General features: G+C 48.9%; 1 protein-coding gene across 7 annotated transcripts in view; it reads right to left on the reverse strand.

Moving 5' to 3' along the window:
• Positions 1-9,148: 9,148 nt before the first annotated feature.
• CHD2 (chromodomain helicase DNA binding protein 2) overlaps positions 9,149-20,653 on the reverse strand; it is a 76,072-nt gene continuing 64,567 nt past the window's right edge. For 5 of the 7 annotated variants that reach the window (XM_067555637.1, XM_067555632.1, XM_067555638.1 and 2 more), the window contains 6 exons: positions 19,448-19,582; positions 17,681-17,859; positions 16,582-16,681; positions 15,549-15,762; positions 14,705-14,957; positions 9,149-13,619 (listed from right to left, as the gene is read on the reverse strand). In XM_067555637.1, coding sequence (XP_067411738.1) covers positions 13,286-13,619; positions 14,705-14,957; positions 15,549-15,762; positions 16,582-16,681; positions 17,681-17,859; positions 19,448-19,582 — 1,215 coding nt within the window. In that variant the 3' untranslated portion in view covers positions 9,149-13,285. The remainder of the gene's footprint in view (positions 13,620-14,704; positions 14,958-15,548; positions 15,763-16,581; positions 16,682-17,680; positions 17,860-19,447; positions 19,583-20,653) is intronic. The other 2 variants (XM_067555635.1, XM_067555634.1) reach the window with 2 other exon arrangements.

The raw sequence follows: 20,653 nt of genomic DNA on the forward strand, positions 1-20,653 counted from the left end.
TGCTTCCTCAGTAATACCCCCACATCCTGGGTTGGGAGAAGCCACTGAGTCTTTTGCCCTCTATTTCACCCCCTGGTGCTAGATGAGGGCTCCTAAAGCAGAAAGCTGCTTCTGTTATCACTCCACCATAGCCCATGTTCTAGCTTTACATGGAGACAAATTAGCAGAACACCCCAGCCTCTAGGCTTTCACCCACTAAAGGGGGCAGGCCAGTAATGGGTGAAGAAAGGCCCAGAGCCCTCAGCTGTTATTTCAGGCTGCTCTTTTCCCTGCTCCAACAGAGAAAGTCTGAAGGTGGCTGATTGCAGCTCAGATGGGAGGATTGTGGCTCAAGGAAAGCCTGGCTTGCCTTTGCTGGAAGGCCTTTGTACAAACAGTCAGCCCTGCCTGAGAGACCATAGCTGGTGAAACCACTGACCTGCCCTCGCCCCTGCCTGACTGCTTTTCCCTACAGCCCATTTTTAAGAGGGAACTGGGACTACCCAGCAGGAAGAAGCTGGTAGGCCAGCCCCAAGAAGCATACCCCCCCTCCCCCGCACCCACACAGAGTAATTACCTAAATGGAGCAGGGGTAGAGACTACTAATCACAGGACCTGCACCTGTTACTGATCTCACCCCCCCCCCCAAACTCAGTCCTGGGCTGCCAGCCCTGGATACAAGTACAAGGTTTACCCATGGGACTGCTCAGTGCTTTGCCAAGATTCCCCTTTGCCTGCCCCTCATAGCCAATGTCCCCATGCCTGCCCCATCTCCTGAAATGACCAGACAAGCCCTAGGATGCAGACCAAATGACAGCCACTCAGCACTGCTGCACCACCCTCTTCTCTGCTCCTTATTTATACACACCTGTATCCCAGTTAACACCTCATTAAGCCACAAACCTGCGCTGGATTCATTGCAATTACTGCCGTGCAGCCCTCACCCCTCTGCATTGCAAGGCAGGGGGTGATGTGGTGAGGCGCACTTAGGCCTCAGCACGACTAAGAGAAAAACGTGCGTGCGTCACACACGCTTGCTCATGGTACCAGAGCTCCGCGGCCAGTGAAGAGGAGGCAGGCTGCAGCGCTCGCATGACTCAGTGGGACCAGTGAACGACAGCAGTGGGGCCTGCCTCTGCCGGCTCACTCAGGTGAAAACTGCCAACTTCCCTGCCCTCACGGGAGGTCTTAGCACACGTGGTGAGCTCGCGCTCAGGCCACCACTGTGCTGCGTGTCCACAAGGCCTTAAGGGGAAACGCCAGGGCAGCTTCGGGCAGAGGCTGCTAGAAAGGCGTTCTCGCCCGTTCAGGCTAAAGGCTAAAACGCCCAAGCTGGGGCTGTAAGCCTGGGGCGTGGGCACAGAGGGGGCCACGTCTCTCTCACACACACTCAGCTGGGGGGTTACACCAGCAGCACAGGTACTTTGCCTTTCCAGTCACCTACTGCTCCCAGCCAAGTCTCGCCACGACTCGGGCAGGCAGGTAAACGTAAGCCTCATTTGACACCCGTGGGGACGCTGCGGTTCAGGGGTGGCGGGAGTTACAGGTGTCACCAAGTCCCTAATGCCGCAGCAACACCTGCAGCCAGTGGTTTGCTGCGCTACTCATTGCATTCACAGCCAGGGCCAGCCCCCCACCCAAGTCAGTGACCAACCGGCCCTCATTAAGTCCTGGCTTCCACTGATTAGTGCCAGGGTTATGCAGGCGGGTGGGGCAATGCAGCAAGCCGGGGCGATATGGTGCTTCTGCCTTACACAGGTGAGAGCCTGGCATTGTGCCCCTGCCGGGCGCGCTTTGCACGCCGTTTCTTGTCTCGATTGGACAGCCAGGAACGGGGCACGCCGGCCACTCGGTTGTTCTGGCGACCTGCTCCCCTCCCAGCACCCGCTCGTCAGGGCTGCTTCTTGCTGGGAGCTTTCGCTCGAAGGCCTAAACGAGAAGTTTACAGGCGAGCCGAGCCCCTGCATCATGGGGTAAACTCCACTCTTGGCTGTGGGCACACAGCTGCGATGGGAGCGGCACCTGTCCTGCAGGGGGGTGGGTGCAGAGCCTGGCTGGAATGCAGATGTGCCCAGTGCAGATGCGCCCTGGATACATAACCTCCTGCCTGCTTTGGCACTGGAGCAGACGGTTGAGCTGCACAGGGCGGTTCTCTGGGAACCTGCTGCCCTCTACAGGACTGTCTCTAGAATAGCACGTGGGCTTGGGCTAAGTGGCTTGCTGCACCTCTGGTTGCTCTGGAACGCACCCGCACAGGAGGTGTCAGCCGTGGGACCCCAACCGTGGCAGCTAATCACTGGGGCACGCTCGTCTAGATCAGTAAATGGCTTTGTGATTGGGCCATGCGAGGATTTGTTCAGCCTGGCTCTGTGAGCGCTGCGGCTGGACCCTGCCGCTGATCTGCTACAGCCTCCTCGGCTCAGATGACAGTCCCTTCATTTTAGAAACCAGCTCTACGGGGAGCAGCCCAGCCCGGTGACAAAGGCAGGGGGCTGGGAGACTGGGAGTTAGTGCGGGTTGAGGCAGTGAATGCCATTAGGCAAGTCACTTAAATGTATCTGTGCCTCAGTTTCCCCATGTGTAAAATGGAGGTAACCAGTTTGAGACGGATGGATGGAAAACATCAAGGCTTCTTCTTATGGAAGAAGGATAGGGCAGTGCATGCTCTCCTCTGGTGCTCAGAAGCCTTTGACCCTCACTCTAAATTTCGTGGTAGCTCCACCTCCACCAACAAAGCGAGGCTAGATGCACGCTGAGCTGTATTGCCCGTCAAGTCTCCTTGCTTTAGAGATACGATGTATCACTGGAGTGTCCGACCTGCTGAACTATTAGGAGCTGAAAGGTGTGTCACAGGAAAGAACATTTCCCCCTTCGGTCTGCTGTAAAGTCTCTGATTTTATCTTCAGAACCTCCCTAATGGCAATACAGAGGGTAGCCCCTGCAGGACAGCAGCTGGGAGCAGAGGAAAAGGGGCAATGGGGCAGGCTCCTGTGATGGGGCAGGACGGCTCGGGGGAGCGGATCAGACCCTCTCATAACTGCTGTGCATTCACTCTGTGCTGATGGGTTTACTAAGCCAGCCCTTGCTCTGGTATTCCAACCCTTATGCTTACTTGGCAACACCTGGTGCCCACCTGGATACCAGATGGTGCCTCTGCGGGAGGGATAAATAAGGGAACAGAGCACCATAGTCCTGGGTGGAATCGTACACCTAAGTACGCTCACCTTGGCCAACTATCCAGGTGAACACTTTGGCTGTGTCCCTTTGAGACCCAGTGGGTAGAATTCCAGGCTGGGATCAGACAAATATGCAGTTTCCGTGTAAATGCAAAGAAAACGGCCCTTCTGTTGCCCATAATTGATGGGTCTGGGTTTGGTGCCAGGCGTGACGGGACCCTGGCCTGGAAGCCAGGCAGTTCCCTTTCCAGTAAAAGGCTGGGGTACTGATGCAGCCAATTTGGAGACCTTACTATTGTAAATCAGCAGCCCAGGATTACAGCACTCGTTCTTAAAATAAAATCCCTGGGCTGGGCGGGGACACAAGTGTCTGGAGCTGCCCACAGCTGATATTTTCTTATTAGCAGCTCCTTGTGGTGCTCCAAGACCTTCCATCCAAAGCATTAGGTAGGCAGCCCACAAAGCAGGGAAGATTATCCCCACTTCACTGATGGGGACACTGAGGCACAAGGGAAGACGCTAGACAAAGGCCACACTGCGAGTCAATACCCAAGAGTCCTGATTCCCTGTCCTCTGCTCCAATCACTCAACGACTCCATCCCACGCTTGCTGCTGCCCCCTGGCTGAGACAGGCTGCAGCGAGGCAAAGCACCCACCCCTGTGGTCTGCCCAGGAACAAGGGAAGGGCAGAGCTAACTCAGTGCACTCAGCGTAAGGTACTTACGGATTTTTATTATGAACAGTGGATCAGTTAAAAATGAGAGGCCCAGGGAGTGCCCTTGTGCCTTTTCACAGCAGAACACGGGCTCGTTCCCAGGGAGCCTCCCTCAAATACAAATGGGTGGGATGGGAGAATGGGGCAAAAGGCAAGAACCCGGGTCCGTCAGGGGGAGGCGTCACAGAGCAAGCCAACAGAGCTTGTCAGGACCAGCACTTGCGAGGCTCCTCCAGGCACAGGGACCGGCCGTACGCAGGGGAGATTGAAGGCGCTCAGACACTGAAGTGGTGGGGACCCTATAAAGAGAGTGTCTTCACTGCAGAGTTAGCCCAGGCTCTGACCCGGGTGTTGCGCCACCAAATCTCCCACCCGAGTGAGGAGGGGCCTTCAATCTGGGCCAAACTTGGGTGCAGCTTTGAGGCAGGCAGGGAACCTGCCCCATTTGCAGGGAAGACACAGGCTAAATAACTTAAGCACTGATAAGCCCCCAGCGCCTTCCCCCCATTCCGCCGGTGCACCCAGAAAGACAGAGACGTTCTCCTCCAGTTCCCGGGGAGAGCGGCTCAGCGTGCTGCAGCACACAGCTGCCAGAGCTACGCCCCAGGGAGAGGTCAGGGATTCAGGTAGGGCTGTGCCGTGGGGCTGCTCACACCGGGACTAGGCTGACCACGGGGAGAAGGCTGCAGGAGAGCCTAGGGAGGCGGAAATGAGCACTCAGGAAAGTAAGGAATGAAGAGCCCTAAGTCAGTTCTATGCAAGCTCTCCATTCCCCCACTCCGAGCTCAGGCCTGAGCACAGCCTGGGCCCCTGCCCCCTAGCCCTGGGCCTCTCTTCAGCAGAGCCTGCCTGCCCTGCCAGATTGCTACAGTTAACAGCTGTGTCAGTGTTTCCATTATAAAATCCATTTTTCAGGAGGCATAAAACTCAGCTGTGAAATTTCACTCCTGGCTGAAACTTGGCTCAGCCCAGCAGCACAGCAAGTGGAAAAGGCTCCATCCAGGGGCTACAAGTGTGAAAAGTAAAAGCCCTTTTTTTTATAACAACTCAGAAATCGCTTTGTCTCCTGCGCTGGCGTTCGGCTGGCCCCGGAGTCAGACCACGGACTGCCAGTGCCTCCGTTTACATGGGAGGAGGGGAAAGCTACGGAAAACCAACCCCCGCTGGCGCGGCTGATGGGCTGCTCTCCCGCGGCTGTCGCACAGGATCGCTTCCTGTTCCTGCTCCCTTGCGGCCAGGGTGCAAATCCTGTGGGGGAGAATGCATTGCATTGAAGTTGACGGGTTCTCAAGCTGCACGTGAATTACCCTGAGCACATTTTAATTGGATGGGAGTAGGGAGAGGCCCATGTCCTGCTTGAAGGAAAGAGGCCAGGAGGCTAGGGATAGTGTGGAGAGATAGGACAGCTCACTTCGGGTGCGGGGGACACCACTTCTCTCCAGCTCAGTGAGATCCTCAGAGACACGCCCAGACAGTAAGAGCATTGTCTGCTTTTTCTCCCATCCGCAGCATAATGATGACCAGGTTATTCTCAGGTTTCCCTATAAACAACTACCAAGCTTAGTATTGTTCAGTCTTTACTGAAGACAGATAGGGGGCATCCTTCCTCCCTGAGCCTGTCGGAAAGGGTTAATAAAATAAAAATTAATATTAGGCCTCAGCTCCTCTATATTCTGAGCAGCCTACCTGTGTATATATCCCTCCAGCTTAATTTAGAAAATGTAATAATATGATTAGAGCCTGTGTCTTCCCTTTTGATGGGGTGCTGGTCAATGCCATGACTGTCATTTAAAACTCTCTGGTCCCCTATAGCCAAGAGGGTATTTGGACTCCCAGACCTACAGCATATCACCGATGTCAAAGTGGTTCCAGCATGCTGACACCTTCACTCCCACAAAGGTGGACACAGAACAGATACGAATGTATCCAATCCCTCCTGCAGGTCTGCTTGGTTCCTGGTTTTGGCCAGTGGTGAAAAATAAGGTGCCATCAGTGGTGGCTGCATGAAGGGTCTGGGCTCTCCTAGCTAAGAGGCAGCAATTCATCCTCACTGTCATGCAAAAGCACCTACCTGGGGTAACCCAGACTTGCAAATTGGGGGGGAAAGCTATAATTTGGAAGAGCTGGCTGAACAAGGACCTCGTGTGGATTAGTCTCAGACGAGGGCTTTGTCTCTTTTCTAACACTAAAGCAACGATGTGACCTGCCACCCTTAGCAGAGTGGCAGTACTTACAACTAAAACATTTGCTAATCTATGAATTTGATCCAGATGCCCTAGGGCGGCCAAAGGCCTCCGCTACGGGGAACCTTGGAAGCACTTCCCAAATTCCCCAGGCCCACGTCCATTCTGTATGGTTTACTAATGAAGAGGAACTCCACTGATCTGGAGTTCTTCGTGAAAGGGTGGGGAGAGGAGTTATCACAGCCCTTGGAAGACCCCAGTAGCAGAGCATATTATGGAATGTTAAAAATGCTTCTGTGGATCTCAGGCTACCTCTGATGCAGCAGATGGTTTTATTCAAAATGCATTGGACGCCACCGAGATTGTGCAAGATGGAGGCTTTCCTCTGGTATTCGTTGGCATTGTAATAAAGAAAAAGGAACCCTGATTCATATGTTATGGGACTGTCCAACTACTTGAGAGCTGTGGAAAGAGGTAGACACGAGGGTGAAAAGAGTGCTTGGCTTCAGTAACCAAACCTGATCTGAAAATTACATTCTATGTTCTGTACCTACTTTTGCTGGGTTCAGCTCTGCCACAGACTTCGGTTCTTGAGAGCCCCGATGGTTACCAAGTACATGATTTTACAAAAATGGAGTAGGCTTATGCCCAGAACAGAGCAGTCGCATTCACACCTGTCCGAGTTAGCTGCAAAAGAAAAAAATCACTTATCAACAGAGCAATTATATTCATTTGAAGAAATGTGAACCCCATTTCTTGGTACGTTTAGATAAAGAATGCAGAGATAGCACAAGTAATGTCAGACTTCTATTCCACTTGACCGCTTGTTTTCCATCCACACTCTGGTCTCCTCCTTCCCTTTTCTTTGGGTCTATTTGTGTATGTCTTTTATTATTATTATTATTATTATTATTATCCCCACTCTAACATATTCTGTGTCTGATTTTGTATTGTCTTACTCCTTTGTAAAGTTGTGTAATTACGTAATTTGATTTGATATCCTGTGAAATGTGCAGTATTTGGTGACATATCCAAGTTGTAAGTCATTTATCTTTTGACTGTTACTTTATGAAAAATAATTTAAAAATTAATCAAAATTGTAAGTCATGCCTCCGATCAGAGATTGACTTGAAAGTCTTGATTTTAAAAAATGATACATTGTGATTGTGGGTTTGTCTGACTTCTGGTTTTTGAGCCATCAACTTGCATTTGAGTCAAGTTTTAAGTTCTTCTCCACAACCATGAGGACAAGAAACTTACTTTTTAAAAAAATGAAAGCCAAGATTCTCATAATCACATGAATCCAGGAGCTGAGGCTTGAAACACCCTCCCCTCCCACCAAATAAAGTAAGAACCATGATAAGATTGCAACACCGCAATATATTTTTGGGTCACCTTAGAGGTTGCTTTGAGCTTAAGCAACATCCTTGCTTAAACTCCTTGGGGTAGGGACCACTTCTTTGTTCTATGTTTTTACAGCTCTTGGCATAATGGGATCCTGGGTCCACGACTAGGGCTCCGAGTTTCTACCACAATACAACTAATTAATAATAATTCTCCTTGTCCTAAGCCTGTTAAAACCTGCCTGAGGGCTCATTTAACCCAAGACGTAATTCTGAAACCTGGAGCAGATCATTTTAAATCACCCGTCTTTACTCCCTCATTTAAAATACATTTGTCATAGAGTTAACACACCACTGAGAATCTTCCGTGACATTACGTTTTCTTTTAAATTACTCTCTCCCTCCACAATACAAGACATCTTTCTCTCTCACACACACACTGCCCCTGCCCATTTTCTCTCCCCCCATTGGGACTACAGTAGAACCTCAGTTACAAACCCCTGAGAACGGAGGTTGTTTGTAACTCTGAAATGTTCATAATTCCGAACAAAACATTATGGTCGTTCTTTCAAGTTTGCAACTGAACATTGATTTAGTACAGCTTTGAAACTTTATTATGCACTAGAAAAATGCTTTCCCTTTATTATTTTAGTAGTTTACATTTAACACAGCACTGTACTGTATTTGCTTTTTGCGTGTGTGTGTGTGTGTGTCTGAAGCTGCCTGATTGCGTACTTCCTGTTCCAAATGAGGTGTGTGGTTGACCGGTCAGTTTGTACCACAGGTGTTCGTAACGGAGGTTCAGCTGTATATAGTTACTTTTTTGTTTAACTGGAACTTTGGTTTGATGCTTGTGGATCAGCACCAGCCATGATCTCGAGGTAAGATCCTGAACGGTGTTGATATACAGCCGCAGGCACAGCACCACATATGGTTACCTTTGTGTCGTCATTTCTTATCGAGTGTTTAAATCTTCTTGATTAGTTCAGGGGTGCAAGAGGAGAGACAGCAACTGTTTTTTCTGGGGTGAGAGCTAACGGCTGACACTGCGGGAAGCAGGAGCCAAACCCGTTACTGAGAAAATGGAGCTTTTGCTACCTCATCTGCCAATAAAAAGAACAATTCCCGTCCCAAAATATGCTCAAAGTAAATAAATGTCCGTGCCATACTGGCCAAATCCAATGAGTTTTAGTGTAAATCAACAGTGAGGAAACTCAGAGCCTCTCAGACACAGCTGGAAATTCTTTTCAGACAGTTTCTAGTTTGTACAGGCAGGGTGAAATTCACCCTGTGCTGGCTAGCATGCACTACTAGAAGGGCTCAGCCCCAGATCCTCAAAGGCATTTAGACACCTAATTCCCCTTGAAATCAATGAGAGTTAGGCACCTAAATACTTTTGAGGAGCTGGTCCTCAGATACTGTGGTGATAAGGGCAATGTAAGAATCCATGGAGACCAGAATAGGGTTTTAAAATGTTTACAGATGCCCATTTTTCCTAGCATGGACATGGCTTAAACGAAGGTGCTCAAACCCCATTTAATTGAAATGGGATTTGAGCATAGAACACCGTTAAATCTCACTTGACAATTCCAGCCTTAAGCGCTGGTCGCCTGCATGGGTGTTAATTTCACCCAGTGACAGAGACAGGCACACCAGGGATGGAGATATCACAGGAGTTTTGAGGCATACTGTATTATATCGAACGACTGTACTACACACACCAGATACAACAAACTGGCGAGGTTCTGAAAATCTCAGTAACACCTTTTAATATACAAGAATCAAAAGTACAGCAGTTTTACAGTGTAGGAAAATGTAATACATACTATATAAACAACATATTTACATCAGAAATCACTAGGACAGTGGCATTTTTTTCACAAATATAAATTAATATTAATTACTGTTTTAGTCAACAGGTTTAAAAGTCCACAATTTTACAGTAAGAGTCCTTCTGCCTCCATTGCTCGGCGGGAGGAAATGGATGAAAGTAGATGAGTTACTTTTTTATGGATCACTTAAATAGTTCATGTAAAGATCTCAAAGAGCTGTAAAGTATCCACTTAAGCTGGGCACTGCACCACCACCACCGGTGGACAGCAGGCTTTGGTCTGTGGGACTTCTGTTTTCTAGAGTGAATTCATAAGTGACTCAAGTTTTACACGGTTTCCAATGGGGTTTGTGATGTCACTCTGAGAACAGCTTAAATCAACCAAAACCAAACCAAGAAGTTGCTACTTTTTCCTTCAATGAGACTAGAGCAATTTGCTGGCTGGCTTAGCAGGAACAGCTGCACCACATGTTGACATAAACAGCACACTGAAATTGATGGCGGTGGGGCTGTCCCCTCCCAACCCTGTTGTCATTGAACTATCTATTTCCAATGGTTGATTTTGTGGTCCCTTATTTTGGGACAGAGTGTGTGCCTGAGGGAAGGGATTATTCCCCCCCAGATTTGATTTTTCTCCAGCTTCTGTAAAACCAAAGCCAATTAAGATCCAACCACTAGGACAGGACTCAAATCCTTCAGCATCAGGCCTACATGACTTTCAAGTGCAGCTCTCAAAAGGATGTGGACAAAGCTTTTTTGTTTCCTTCTGTTTTGAGAAGAAAAACTAAAACACTTTTCATACTGATCGGAACCCCTGAGGGCCCGGCCCCTCGATTTGGATGCAGAAAACCCCTCTCGTTGGGCTTACGGTTGTTTTGCACCAACCTTAACACTGGTCTGGCCAGCACTGCCTTTTGCTATAACTTTATGGCACGTAACATTCTTGAGATTTCATGAACGTGAATGAAAAATAAGATAAATCTCTCTTTGCTCTTCCTGGCACGGAGGTGAATTTAGTATTCACATTATAAGCCAACACCTCTAGTTGAAAAGAAAGGACCCATTGTGAACACAATAGTGTACATACGCCGTCACAGCTTAGTGAAAACATGCCAGGAAAGCCATCATCTTTGCCCTTCACTCCAATGGGGGAAAATACATGACGACTTGTCCCCCCTCCCCCATACTGCAGAGGGATTCTTGGATTGCCCTGGAAGAAGCATCAGTGCAGCGTGATGCCGCCAGCACTGGTTCCCTGGGAGCAAGCAAAGCCGTTTTGCTTCTGGTTAGTTTTGTGGGAAGCTCAAGGAATGGGAAGCACAGTGTTTCCCCTGCCTCCAAAGAACCACCCTTTGCTAAAGTATTCCTTAGGCTTAGTTCTGGTGCCAACCTTCGACACTCTGGCAGGACATACAACCCCACTGGGCTACACGGCCAGAGCCCTTACAAAGGTCATGCCCTGCACGTCCCTTGGCACTGACAGGGTGAATTATTGGGGTGAAAGAGTTGGATACAGCCACCCAGCTGGGTATACAAGCTTTTGTACACAGGTTGGGCACATGTCACTGTGACCTGGAATCACCTTCTTGTTCCCGATTGCAGCAAATCACGGTTGCTTTTTAATGATCTCATGGGACAGAGATACCCTAATTAAACCAATGGGCTCACAATGGATCAAGCACACAATGATCACAACAGATTTCAGGGCCTTCATCCCGTCAGCACCAAGCAGACTGGGAGCTTGGGCGTTATCAGTGTTGATCTGCGTGCACCTCTCAAACTGCCAACGGAAGAGTTAACACCTTTCCCTCAGCAGCCCAGATGCAGCCGAGAACGGGCCTTTACGACCCCACCTCCAAACAAGCATGGCCTTGTCATAAGCCCCCGCCCCAGAGGTCTTCAACACTAATTGTGACCTGCATTCATCCATGAAGCATAGGGAGACGCAGCAGGAAGGAAGAAGTCAGCTCCCTCACCTTGGGCAGGTGCCTGGGCTGGTCTGGATGTGTACAGCCCTTCACCTTGGCAAGCGCCGCAGGGAAATTCTCCCCTCAGGCCGTTCCAGTCCTTACTCTTGACACCTGCAGATTCAAGACAATTTACCAGTAACGCAGGCGGGGAATTAAAAACCCACCTCACTTCAGTCCTTTAAAGGAAGGCGTGTTCTGATCTGGCCCAAACGAGGGCTGCCTGGCTCCTTTTCCTGAACTTTGCATCAATTTGATCAAAATGAGCCGTTTGCCAGCAGCCCTGTCTTTATTGCCCAGCTGCAGCGTGTGGAGACTGCAGGCCTCGGCCTGAAATGTTCCAACTGGATCTGAACGGCCTGGCTGCGGGCATCAAGGTAGATCCTGGCATTAGGGACTTGCGTCTCTATGGGCCTTGCACCACATTGAAGATGATGGAGCTGAAATTCAGAACTCCTCCAGTTCTACATTTGGCCAGCAGGCTGTGCTTTGGCTTACTGGAAGTGTTCAGGCAAATTCCTCCCTGCTGGATATTACCCCTTCCTGCTGCTCTCTGATCCCAGTACCTGGACGAAGGTTTGCAGTGAAACCTATTCATTTGGGCTGCAAAACCGTCTTCTCCCCTTGTCCTTCCTGGCCTTGTTAGACACCTCCTGACGGGGGGCCTGCTACAAGGATTTAAAATACTGAGAGTTTAGGATTCTCCTTGATCTGTTGCTCACCGGAACCCTAAAGCGCTGGGCCCTCATGCAAGTTCCCGATTTAAGTTCATTCAAAGCAGCTGCTTTCTGCCTCTCAGAGTTAGCACAGGTCACTGGAACGTTGGCAGGTAGGTGGCCGGCACACTGCTTTGTGCAAAGGTACAGCTCCAGACAGCCAACTGCATTCCCACTTAGCTCAGTGTGGTGTCCTCGCCAAGAACAGCACAGAGCTTCTTACCCTTACGAGGACGAGCAAAGACGGGGATGACCATTCTCCAGATGGGCAAACTGAGGTGCAGAGAAGAGAAGTGATTTGCCCAAAGGTCAGAGCAGTCCGCAGCAGAGGGGAATAGAAGCCAGGATCCCTGACCCCAAAAGCCATTCCTCCACCAAAAGACCATTCAACTTCCAGCCAATCTGTCCTACAGACAGGCCTCGAACACCCCTACTACCACTGGCGAGAGAGAAATGGGGCAAGAGGGTTTGTGTTACAGATTCCTGAGCCCCTGTCCACTGGGAATTACTGTAACTGCCCGTTTCCCCTCTCACTGGTTTGAAGGGTGAATTAAGGCTCTGCTAAGGGATTCTGTCTCTTCCCCATCTATTCAGGACTTCCACCTGTTTTAAAATTTCCCAGCTCCAGCACGTTTTCCCATGTCACTGTCTATGTTGCAGAGGGCGCATGATAGTGCACAAAGCAGAACCAGTTTCTTGAAATGGATAAAGACACAAGAAATGGATATGTGGACAGGGAAGTGATGAAGCAACATCCTTGCATTCCCACTTCTAACATTCTGAGTCACTCTGGAGGGGCCTCGAGCTCTCCCTTCCTCTCTGAGAACCATGATAAGAGCCAAGTCAGTTATTTACTCTGAGAGAGACCTCCTGTCCATCTCTGAATGCCTCCTACCCCCACACTGGTGACACACAAACCCCAGCCTGACTGGGGTATGCCCACCCACAGCAGCATCTGTCCCGTAACAACACATCAGGCTGGGCACACGGAGCTGTCTACAAAGTCTTAAGCAGCATCGATCCACATCCTTGGTTCTGGGGAAAGCTCCGCAGCTGTGAAATAGTCACAAGAGTCTGTCGGATTCAGCCTTCAATGACAAACAAAACTAAAGCAAAGAATGACACCTGTTTCCCCCAACAGGCAATGGGTCCGGTCCCAATGCCAGACTGGAGAAGGGGGATAGGAAAAAGGAATCCAGACCAGAACTAAGAGCTGGGAAGAGCCCCTGCCCGCTCCCCAAAATCCTTCTTCACCCAGCAAGATGATAGCAGCATGTTCAGAGTCTCCGGTTACTGGTTTGGAAAAAGCAGCCGCTGTTGCATCAGACCAAATATTTCAGACGCGCTCTCTCCCTCTTCTCCTCCCCCAGTCGCTTTATGTTTTCCGAACATTCCAGTTATAATCTGGATTGTTTTTCTGTTCTAATGACCTGTCCAAGGGCGACCTGTGATCCAGGGGTGACTTGGAATCATGAGGGGATTTTTGAGACGGGGGCGAGCGAGGGTCCGAGACTTGGGAGTGAGGAGGGGGAAGCGGCTGTTTGTAATCCCCCGATTTGTCTGTATGGAAGGACCGGTAATGGTCCAAAGGTCCTTGGCCGTGGTATCCCATCGGTGGTCTGTGATCAGACATTCTTCTGAAATCCTGCTGGTGGTAGTTCTGGGGCCTGAACTCATCCGATCTTCGCCGCTTGGAATCGTGATGGTGTCTAGATGTAAAACACAAACGCAAGAACGATCAGCTCAAGAGACACTTATGCAGCCCCGCCCTCCCATCCTGACATATCCAAGGAATGTTCCAAATTCCACCCCTGAATAATGCTGCTGGTGATTTACACAGCGCTGTAGGTGTGGCTAGTGCTCTGCAAACAAACAAGACAAGGCGCCCTTTGCCTGGAGAAGCCAGGACTCTAAGTAGTAGAGATACAATAGAGATGATGCCCTGTAAGCCACTAGTCAATAAAAGGAAAAGCATTTACAGCTCCCAGTCTTATTTCTCTCTGTTAATATAATCTAATCAGACCGTCACTTCCTCCATTGCTGGGGTGGACTGCAGTAGCTATTTAACAGCCTGCAAACACTACACACAGTGCTTTGGGACAACAAAGAGAAGAATGGTGCATACAGCTGAAACTGCAGGAAGAGGCAGAAAGTCGTTACCCAGATAGAAGGTTCACCAAAGCAGCAGGGCTAACACCCCGCTCCACTCGCTAAAAGAGCTCTGGGCCTTTAAGTAGGTACTTTGGAGAATGCTACCTGTGTGTCTGCATGTATGGGAGGAGAGAACTAGCAACAGGGTCGGGGAAAAGGGATTTACAGGGCAAAGTCAGAAGAGAATTGAAGAGGACGGGGTGATCAAAGATAAAGGGGGAGGGAAGAAAAGCAAAGTCACCTAAGTATCTTCCCAGTGAGCTTCGAAAACACGTGGGTTGCCAACTTCTGATCAGAAACACACCCACGGGGAGATCCAACACTGGACTGTCACGCTCTGAGTATAAAGCTTACTGCTGGAAAAATCATGCTACAGCTCATGTCTAAGGTTATTGGCTGGCAAGGCAGAAATGAGAACCCATGCAGTGATGCCAACTTCAGCAAGGCAGAAAAGAAACAAAAACCTAATTTGGTGACTAAGTCTGTGTTTGATTGGAATCCAGAATGCAAATACCATTAGCACCCCCGATTCCACTAAGCTCCCTGGCTCCTCCTTGTGGCAAGCAGGAAAAGTACAGACAGTGGCTGGGAGCATAGTTGCAAACTCTGCCCAGCCGGTTTGTGATAATCCACATTAAATTACCTGTCGTAATAATCTCTGTGTCCCCGGTGGTCTCGGTTACTGTTGTACTGCTCGTACGGCCTCTTGCGGGAGAGGTTATTTGGTCGGTAGTTCCCGGAGCTTCGGTGGGGGTCGCCGCGAGACCGGCGAGCCCCGTAGTGGTGATCTTTGTACCAGTGCGGCTCGTACTGGTGGTGCCGTTCTCCACCCCAGACCTGGTTGCTGTTGCCACCGTAGTTAAATTTCCGATCCCTCTGCCAGTCTCCTCGGTCTGCTGTGAGAAAAACCACAGATCAGAGTGTCTCACTCACCATCGTCTATCTTTCCCTCCCATCACAGGTCAGAAGAGACCACTAAGCCTGCACGAGATAGTAAGTGGTCTGTCGCCCCCTCTTTGGGGTAATGAGTTTTGTTTTTCCTATTCATGTTTCCCAGCACTAGCTCAGTGGGTTCCATAAAGTCCCTTCTCAGGTTTAAACACAGCATGTTTATAATACAACAAGTCATGGATGGCAGTAAATACCAATTTAAAGAGGAATCTTTTAAAGGATTTGAGGTAAAAGGAAGAAATTAGCAAAAGCAAAATTTACCTTGACTATCAGGGGGAAACATCCTCATTCTATTCTACATCCTGTCCTCATCGCTATAGTATCTGAGCACCTTCTAGTCGTGCATTAAGCAACATGACTTACATCTGCTGCGTGTGGTTTGTTCTCTCTCATCCTCTCCACAGGGAATCCCAGAACTTAAAATTGGACTGGACAAAAGCCCCAGAGGATTTACTGAAGGAAAAATCAGGCTTTGGCTTGGGATGGAGAGGGGACCTTCCAACACTCATCCTCTGACTTTCTTGTGAAGGACTCACCTGCGTTACTGAACTGTCTCTTGTTGGGGTGGTTGTAGTTGTCCCGCTGGTGCCCATGCATCTGCTGAGGGTGCGAGGGGGGCAGGTGGAGTTTCTGAGAATGAGGGTTGGGAGGCAGATGAGACTGAGACATAAGGGAATCCCGGCTGGAACCAGAAGGCTCTGGGCGGAATGGCCGTTTGCTGCCAGCCATGTCCTCCTTCTTCTTCTGCTCCTGCGGAGGAAAAGGGAGATGCTTCCAGTACAATGGAATGCAAAAGATATGAGGCTTCTCCCTTCAATGGCCCCCGAAAGCCTCTTGTCTGTGGCATGCTGGGTTCATTTAGAACAGGGAGATTCCCTGCGTACTGGGACCTGCACCTTCACTGGGAACTTTGCTGCGAATTAATTTTGTGCTCATGTAAGTACGGAATCAACCATGTTTGAGCCAGACATGGTGTAAGGCAGGAGATGTGCACGTTTCCACCACACACACCTCTGCCAACATGTCTTAATCCCGACAGACAGCATCATCCCTGATTTCTACTCTTGAGCTGGAGACAACCCAATGTGCCACACTAACGGGAACGAGCCAGCGACAGGCAACAAAAATGACTGGATGAGAGAAGAGAGGAGCTTCCACATGTAAAAAGAGAATCAAATGACTAGCGCTGTGTTGTTTATAAAACAAACAAATAAGGGGTGAAGATGGAGGTAAACAAAGCAAAGAGTTGCAGAGAAAGCCAATCGGGGGCCTAATAACCCTGCATCATCATACACTTAGATAGAAAGCACTTACATTTAAAAAGCAACACATCTGAGAGTATAAAAGCATGCACTGCCAAGCACACGGCACAGCACCACAAACACATTTCTCAAGAGACAACCAGCCTTGGATTGTGACCCAAAGGTTTTTAGTGCATTAGTCACCACAACCACACCATCTACTGGTACCCGGGCTTATGCTGCGACAACTGCAACAGCATCACAAACAGTGGCTCAGGCCAGGGAAGAAATGCTCTTCCTCACCAAGGGAGCACATTTCAGATCTCACCTCCTCTTCCTGGGATCTTTTCTTGTGAGCCATTTTGTAGAGTTTGTGCAATTTTCTGGCATCAAATTCTGTGAACTTGGACACAAATATCCACAGGTTCCTGAGGAGACATTCACATTTTCTGTTAATTATTAAATAGCAGCTTAACTTCTGTCTTCCTCATTTGTACAAACTGCAAAAAACCACTTAGCTAAGGATTAGCAATTATTCACTTCATCTGACAGATGACACGGGGGTTCGGAGAGATTAAATGATGTGCCCAAGATTACACAGGAAGTCTGTGGCAGAGCTGAGAAATGAACCCATGACACCGGAATGAATCCCAGTGCAATGTCTCAGCCACAAAAACATCTCTCCTTGTAAAACCTTCCAGCCTTTATATCAATCATCTGGGGCCTATCCTCCGCTCAGAGCACGAGTCTATATAAGAAAGAAGGGGAGTTATAAACGCCTGCATGGAGAGTGGAGAATGAAACCCTTCCAGCTTGAAAGGGTAATGGTTAAGATTTAAAAAAAAAAAAAAAAAAAACATTTTCAAAGAGAAAGCGCCCTGCTGCGGGACTCTAACTCAATCTCTGACAGTTCCCAGGCACAGACCTAGAATCCAATATCCATTTCATCACTGATGTTGTTTCTTTATTTTGTCTATTTCACTCACTTGGGGCAGGAGGAGCAGGCTTCACTGAGCTTCACCATCTCCTTTTTGGCTCTCTTGCATTAGGATCACATCTGAAGGCTGGTCAGTGGCCTAGATAACAGGCATTAGCAGCCTCCCTCCAGATCCTAATAAAGGGGCACCTAGGCATCAACTTGCATCTGTGTAATTAGTGTTTAAAAACCAATTCAGTTAAACCAGTGCAAGTCTGTGTGTGGACACTCACATTTCAGTTTCAAAGGGGTTTGTTTCAGTTTTGCTGAGGTGTATGGACTTTGACTTCAGCGACATCAGTATCAGCCCCTCTCCAATGGGGATGGATGGGGGAGAAGACAACGACACTGGAATTTGTCTCCTGGGATATAAAATCCAGTACCCTCTCTGAGCACTAAATTCACTTAAATATTCTCACACTAGCTGAAGAAAAACCAGATGGTCTGTTACCTTCTCCACAGCTTGATATGCTCCTGGTCCGAGTAGGCTTTAAGGCACTCTGAGATGCGATCCCCTATTTTCAAGAGGCAGTTGCGGGTATGCTCCAGTTGTTCTTGCACTGTCAGTCCCTTATCCGGCTTGTCCAGTTGCTTCAGTGCCTTCTTCACTGGCCTCATCCTCTCTTTGCACTAGGGTGAGCAACATAGAGTAAAAATTCATTCACCTCATGCATTAACTTCTACCATCTCCGTTCATCTGTTGACGTTCTCTCAACCCAAATCACTGGCTGGGAAAATTCATTAATATCAGCTGTTAGTCATCCTTTCTTTGGTTTTAAGGAGGTGTGCCCCATGCAAACAACAGTCTTTGAAAGACATGCAGCATAAAGCAATGAGAGTCTCTCCTCAACATCATCCACCCACTCCCCTCCTCCTCCTGGAAGCACACAATGTGCTTTGCAAGTACTGAGCACGCACTCAGTCCAAGATCCTGTGGACTACATGCATAATCAAGGGACACGTTGCTATTTACGCACTAAAGATAAAATACATGGATTCGAGAGCCCTATTGAAAATCACACTGCCACGTAAAAACGGTTTTTAATCACAGCTGTTAACAAAACTGAAAGAAATCAGAGGAAATCACCTATTTTCCTCTCCTTTGTGCATGCAACAGCACTTTGCATACAGTGAGTTTCACGCTCTCCTTTTTATTCCGTCAGTGAGTCACTTTCCCATTGTTTGCGAGTCTTTCACAGAACCACAAAACTTTTTTTTAAATAAAAAGGGACTGGGAAAAACAAAAAAACAGCACGGGGTCTCAAGAGCAAATACAGTATCTGAAACTACTTGTTTTAAGAAACTGACTAGATTTCAAGCTGATAGAACCCTTCTAAATGCACAAGCCAGGCAGCGGAGAGTCGACAGTAGGAGACTATATTAGGTCTTGTTTTTGCAGCCATCCTCACCATCTGGGGTCACCATCTGAATTGCCGAGTTTTCATTTACACAGCATGGAAAGCACTGACAGTGGAACCTACTACTACAACTCAGTGAGCAACTGCAGATCTACAGGACATACAACCGTTACTAGAACGGCCTCAGTATTCTTCCAGCCCAGGAATAACCTCTTAACCCCTTGGTTGCTGAGGGAAAGAGTCTGCCACATACCGCTGCAGGGTCACAACGTTTGACCTATGACACTCAAACCAGCTGAGGGAACTGAAAGTTTTAGCCTGAAGTAAGAGGGTGCTGCAGTGTTTTAAGGTGCTGTACGGCCTCTCCTATGCCCCTTTCTTTAGTGCTCCTCCCAGAGGGATGAAACTAGAACATGCATTACCAGTGCCAAGTGATAGGGGAGCTATTCCAAACCTGTTTTTAATACTGTGCTTGTTTTCTGGGAGGATGGCTCCATAAGGAAGCCTTGATGCTTCTCCCAATTGAGGTCCCACGTCAGAGCCACCAGCCTCTTGGCCAAGGAGAAGGCCTGGCTGGGACTCTTGTCCACAGTGCTCTCGAATTAGCTGCAGGGGATCAGAGTTAAGCAATGTGAAGCACACCTTTCCTTCCAGGAGTGGGTTGTATGTATGTATTGACTCTACAGAATCCCCAAGGACTGCCTGCTTGCTTAGCAGTGGGGTTTGGGTTAGGGTCGTTAGTGCTCAAATCCGGACACTGAGGCAAATGAAGCCGCAGATATTCGTAACAGTGGTGTTAGTGTGCCAGGATACCCAGCGCCACCACTACTGTGCCCGTGTCTCTGGAAGAAGATACTCACTATGCTGAATGTTTCCTGGTCCAGGTCATCATCTTCATCCTCTCCGATGGGGATGGGCTCACTCCCTGCTGTAATGTGGACAGGACCTTGAGATCGCTTCCCTTTGCTTCCAGACTTGCTCTCACTACCTTTGGGCTTGAACAGAACAAAATTACACTCCTCCGACAGTGAGACGAACCTGGGGATTCTGCGTGGCCCGCCATGAAATCCTCGAGGATTATTGTTACTGACAACTAATAAATGGCATGCCCCTCTGCAGCACCTTCCCTCCAAAGTGCTTTTCAGTCGCGAATGAATGAAGATTCACACCACACCTGAGAGAGGAAACTGGAGCATGCAGACACTTTTCAGAAGTGGCACCAGTGATTTGGGGTCCGTTGACAGAAGGAGGCAAAACCCGCCCGTGAGGGATTGCCCTGGAGAATTAGGATCACACAGTGGGTCGGTATCCCCTGGGAAGGGCAGACCCCTGCATGACTTGGTCTCCACTATCAGTCAATGCTCAGAACCGCAGGAAATTCAGCCCCACAGCTCTTCAGCTGGGCACCCCAAATCACTGAACACTCGTGAAAATTTTGAGCGGCCCAGGTTTGCACAGTGAATTTGTGCAAGAGTTGTGAACAGAACCTGAGTCTCGGCTTCAGAATCACCATTGCTCCCGTGTCCCTGTTAATAGCTGAAGGCCATGCTGCATTTCACTGAGAAGGGGACTCTCCCTTAGATCTGAAGCTCAGGTCTGAGCTTTGACTTAGGACCTCAATGTTTTAATCCTCTGGGCAGCTAGTATATATCTCAGGTACCTCAAAGCACTATTACGGAGCCTTCCACCTCTCACTAGTCTGAATCCAGCCCCTGACAGACGTGACCCGACATCCAACGTCCAATTTAGTTACGTCTCCCACACAGCATGACATCTGTGCTGACAAAATCAAACCCTGCCCACATGGGAACAGCCAAGATGTTATTTCATGGCCTCTGTGTAGGTCAGGTTATTATGGCTAGATTTGAAGTACAGAGCAATTCAGTCACAGCTTATCATAGAAGATTAGGATTGGAAGGGACCTCAGGAGTCATCTAGTCCAACCCCCTGCTCAAAGCAGGACCAACCCCAACTAAATCAACACCAAGCTTGCTCACACCAAGACTAATTAAAGCCTCACACACTTTGAACAATAAGCTCCAGTCTCTTCTCTCTCGTTTTCTTGA

This window comes from Emydura macquarii, unplaced genomic scaffold, assembly GCF_026122565.2.
Source record: "Emydura macquarii macquarii isolate MOO-44397 ecotype Brisbane River unplaced genomic scaffold, CSIRO-AGI_Emac_v2 contig_1644, whole genome shotgun sequence".
NCBI lineage: Eukaryota > Metazoa > Chordata > Testudines > Chelidae > Emydura > Emydura macquarii.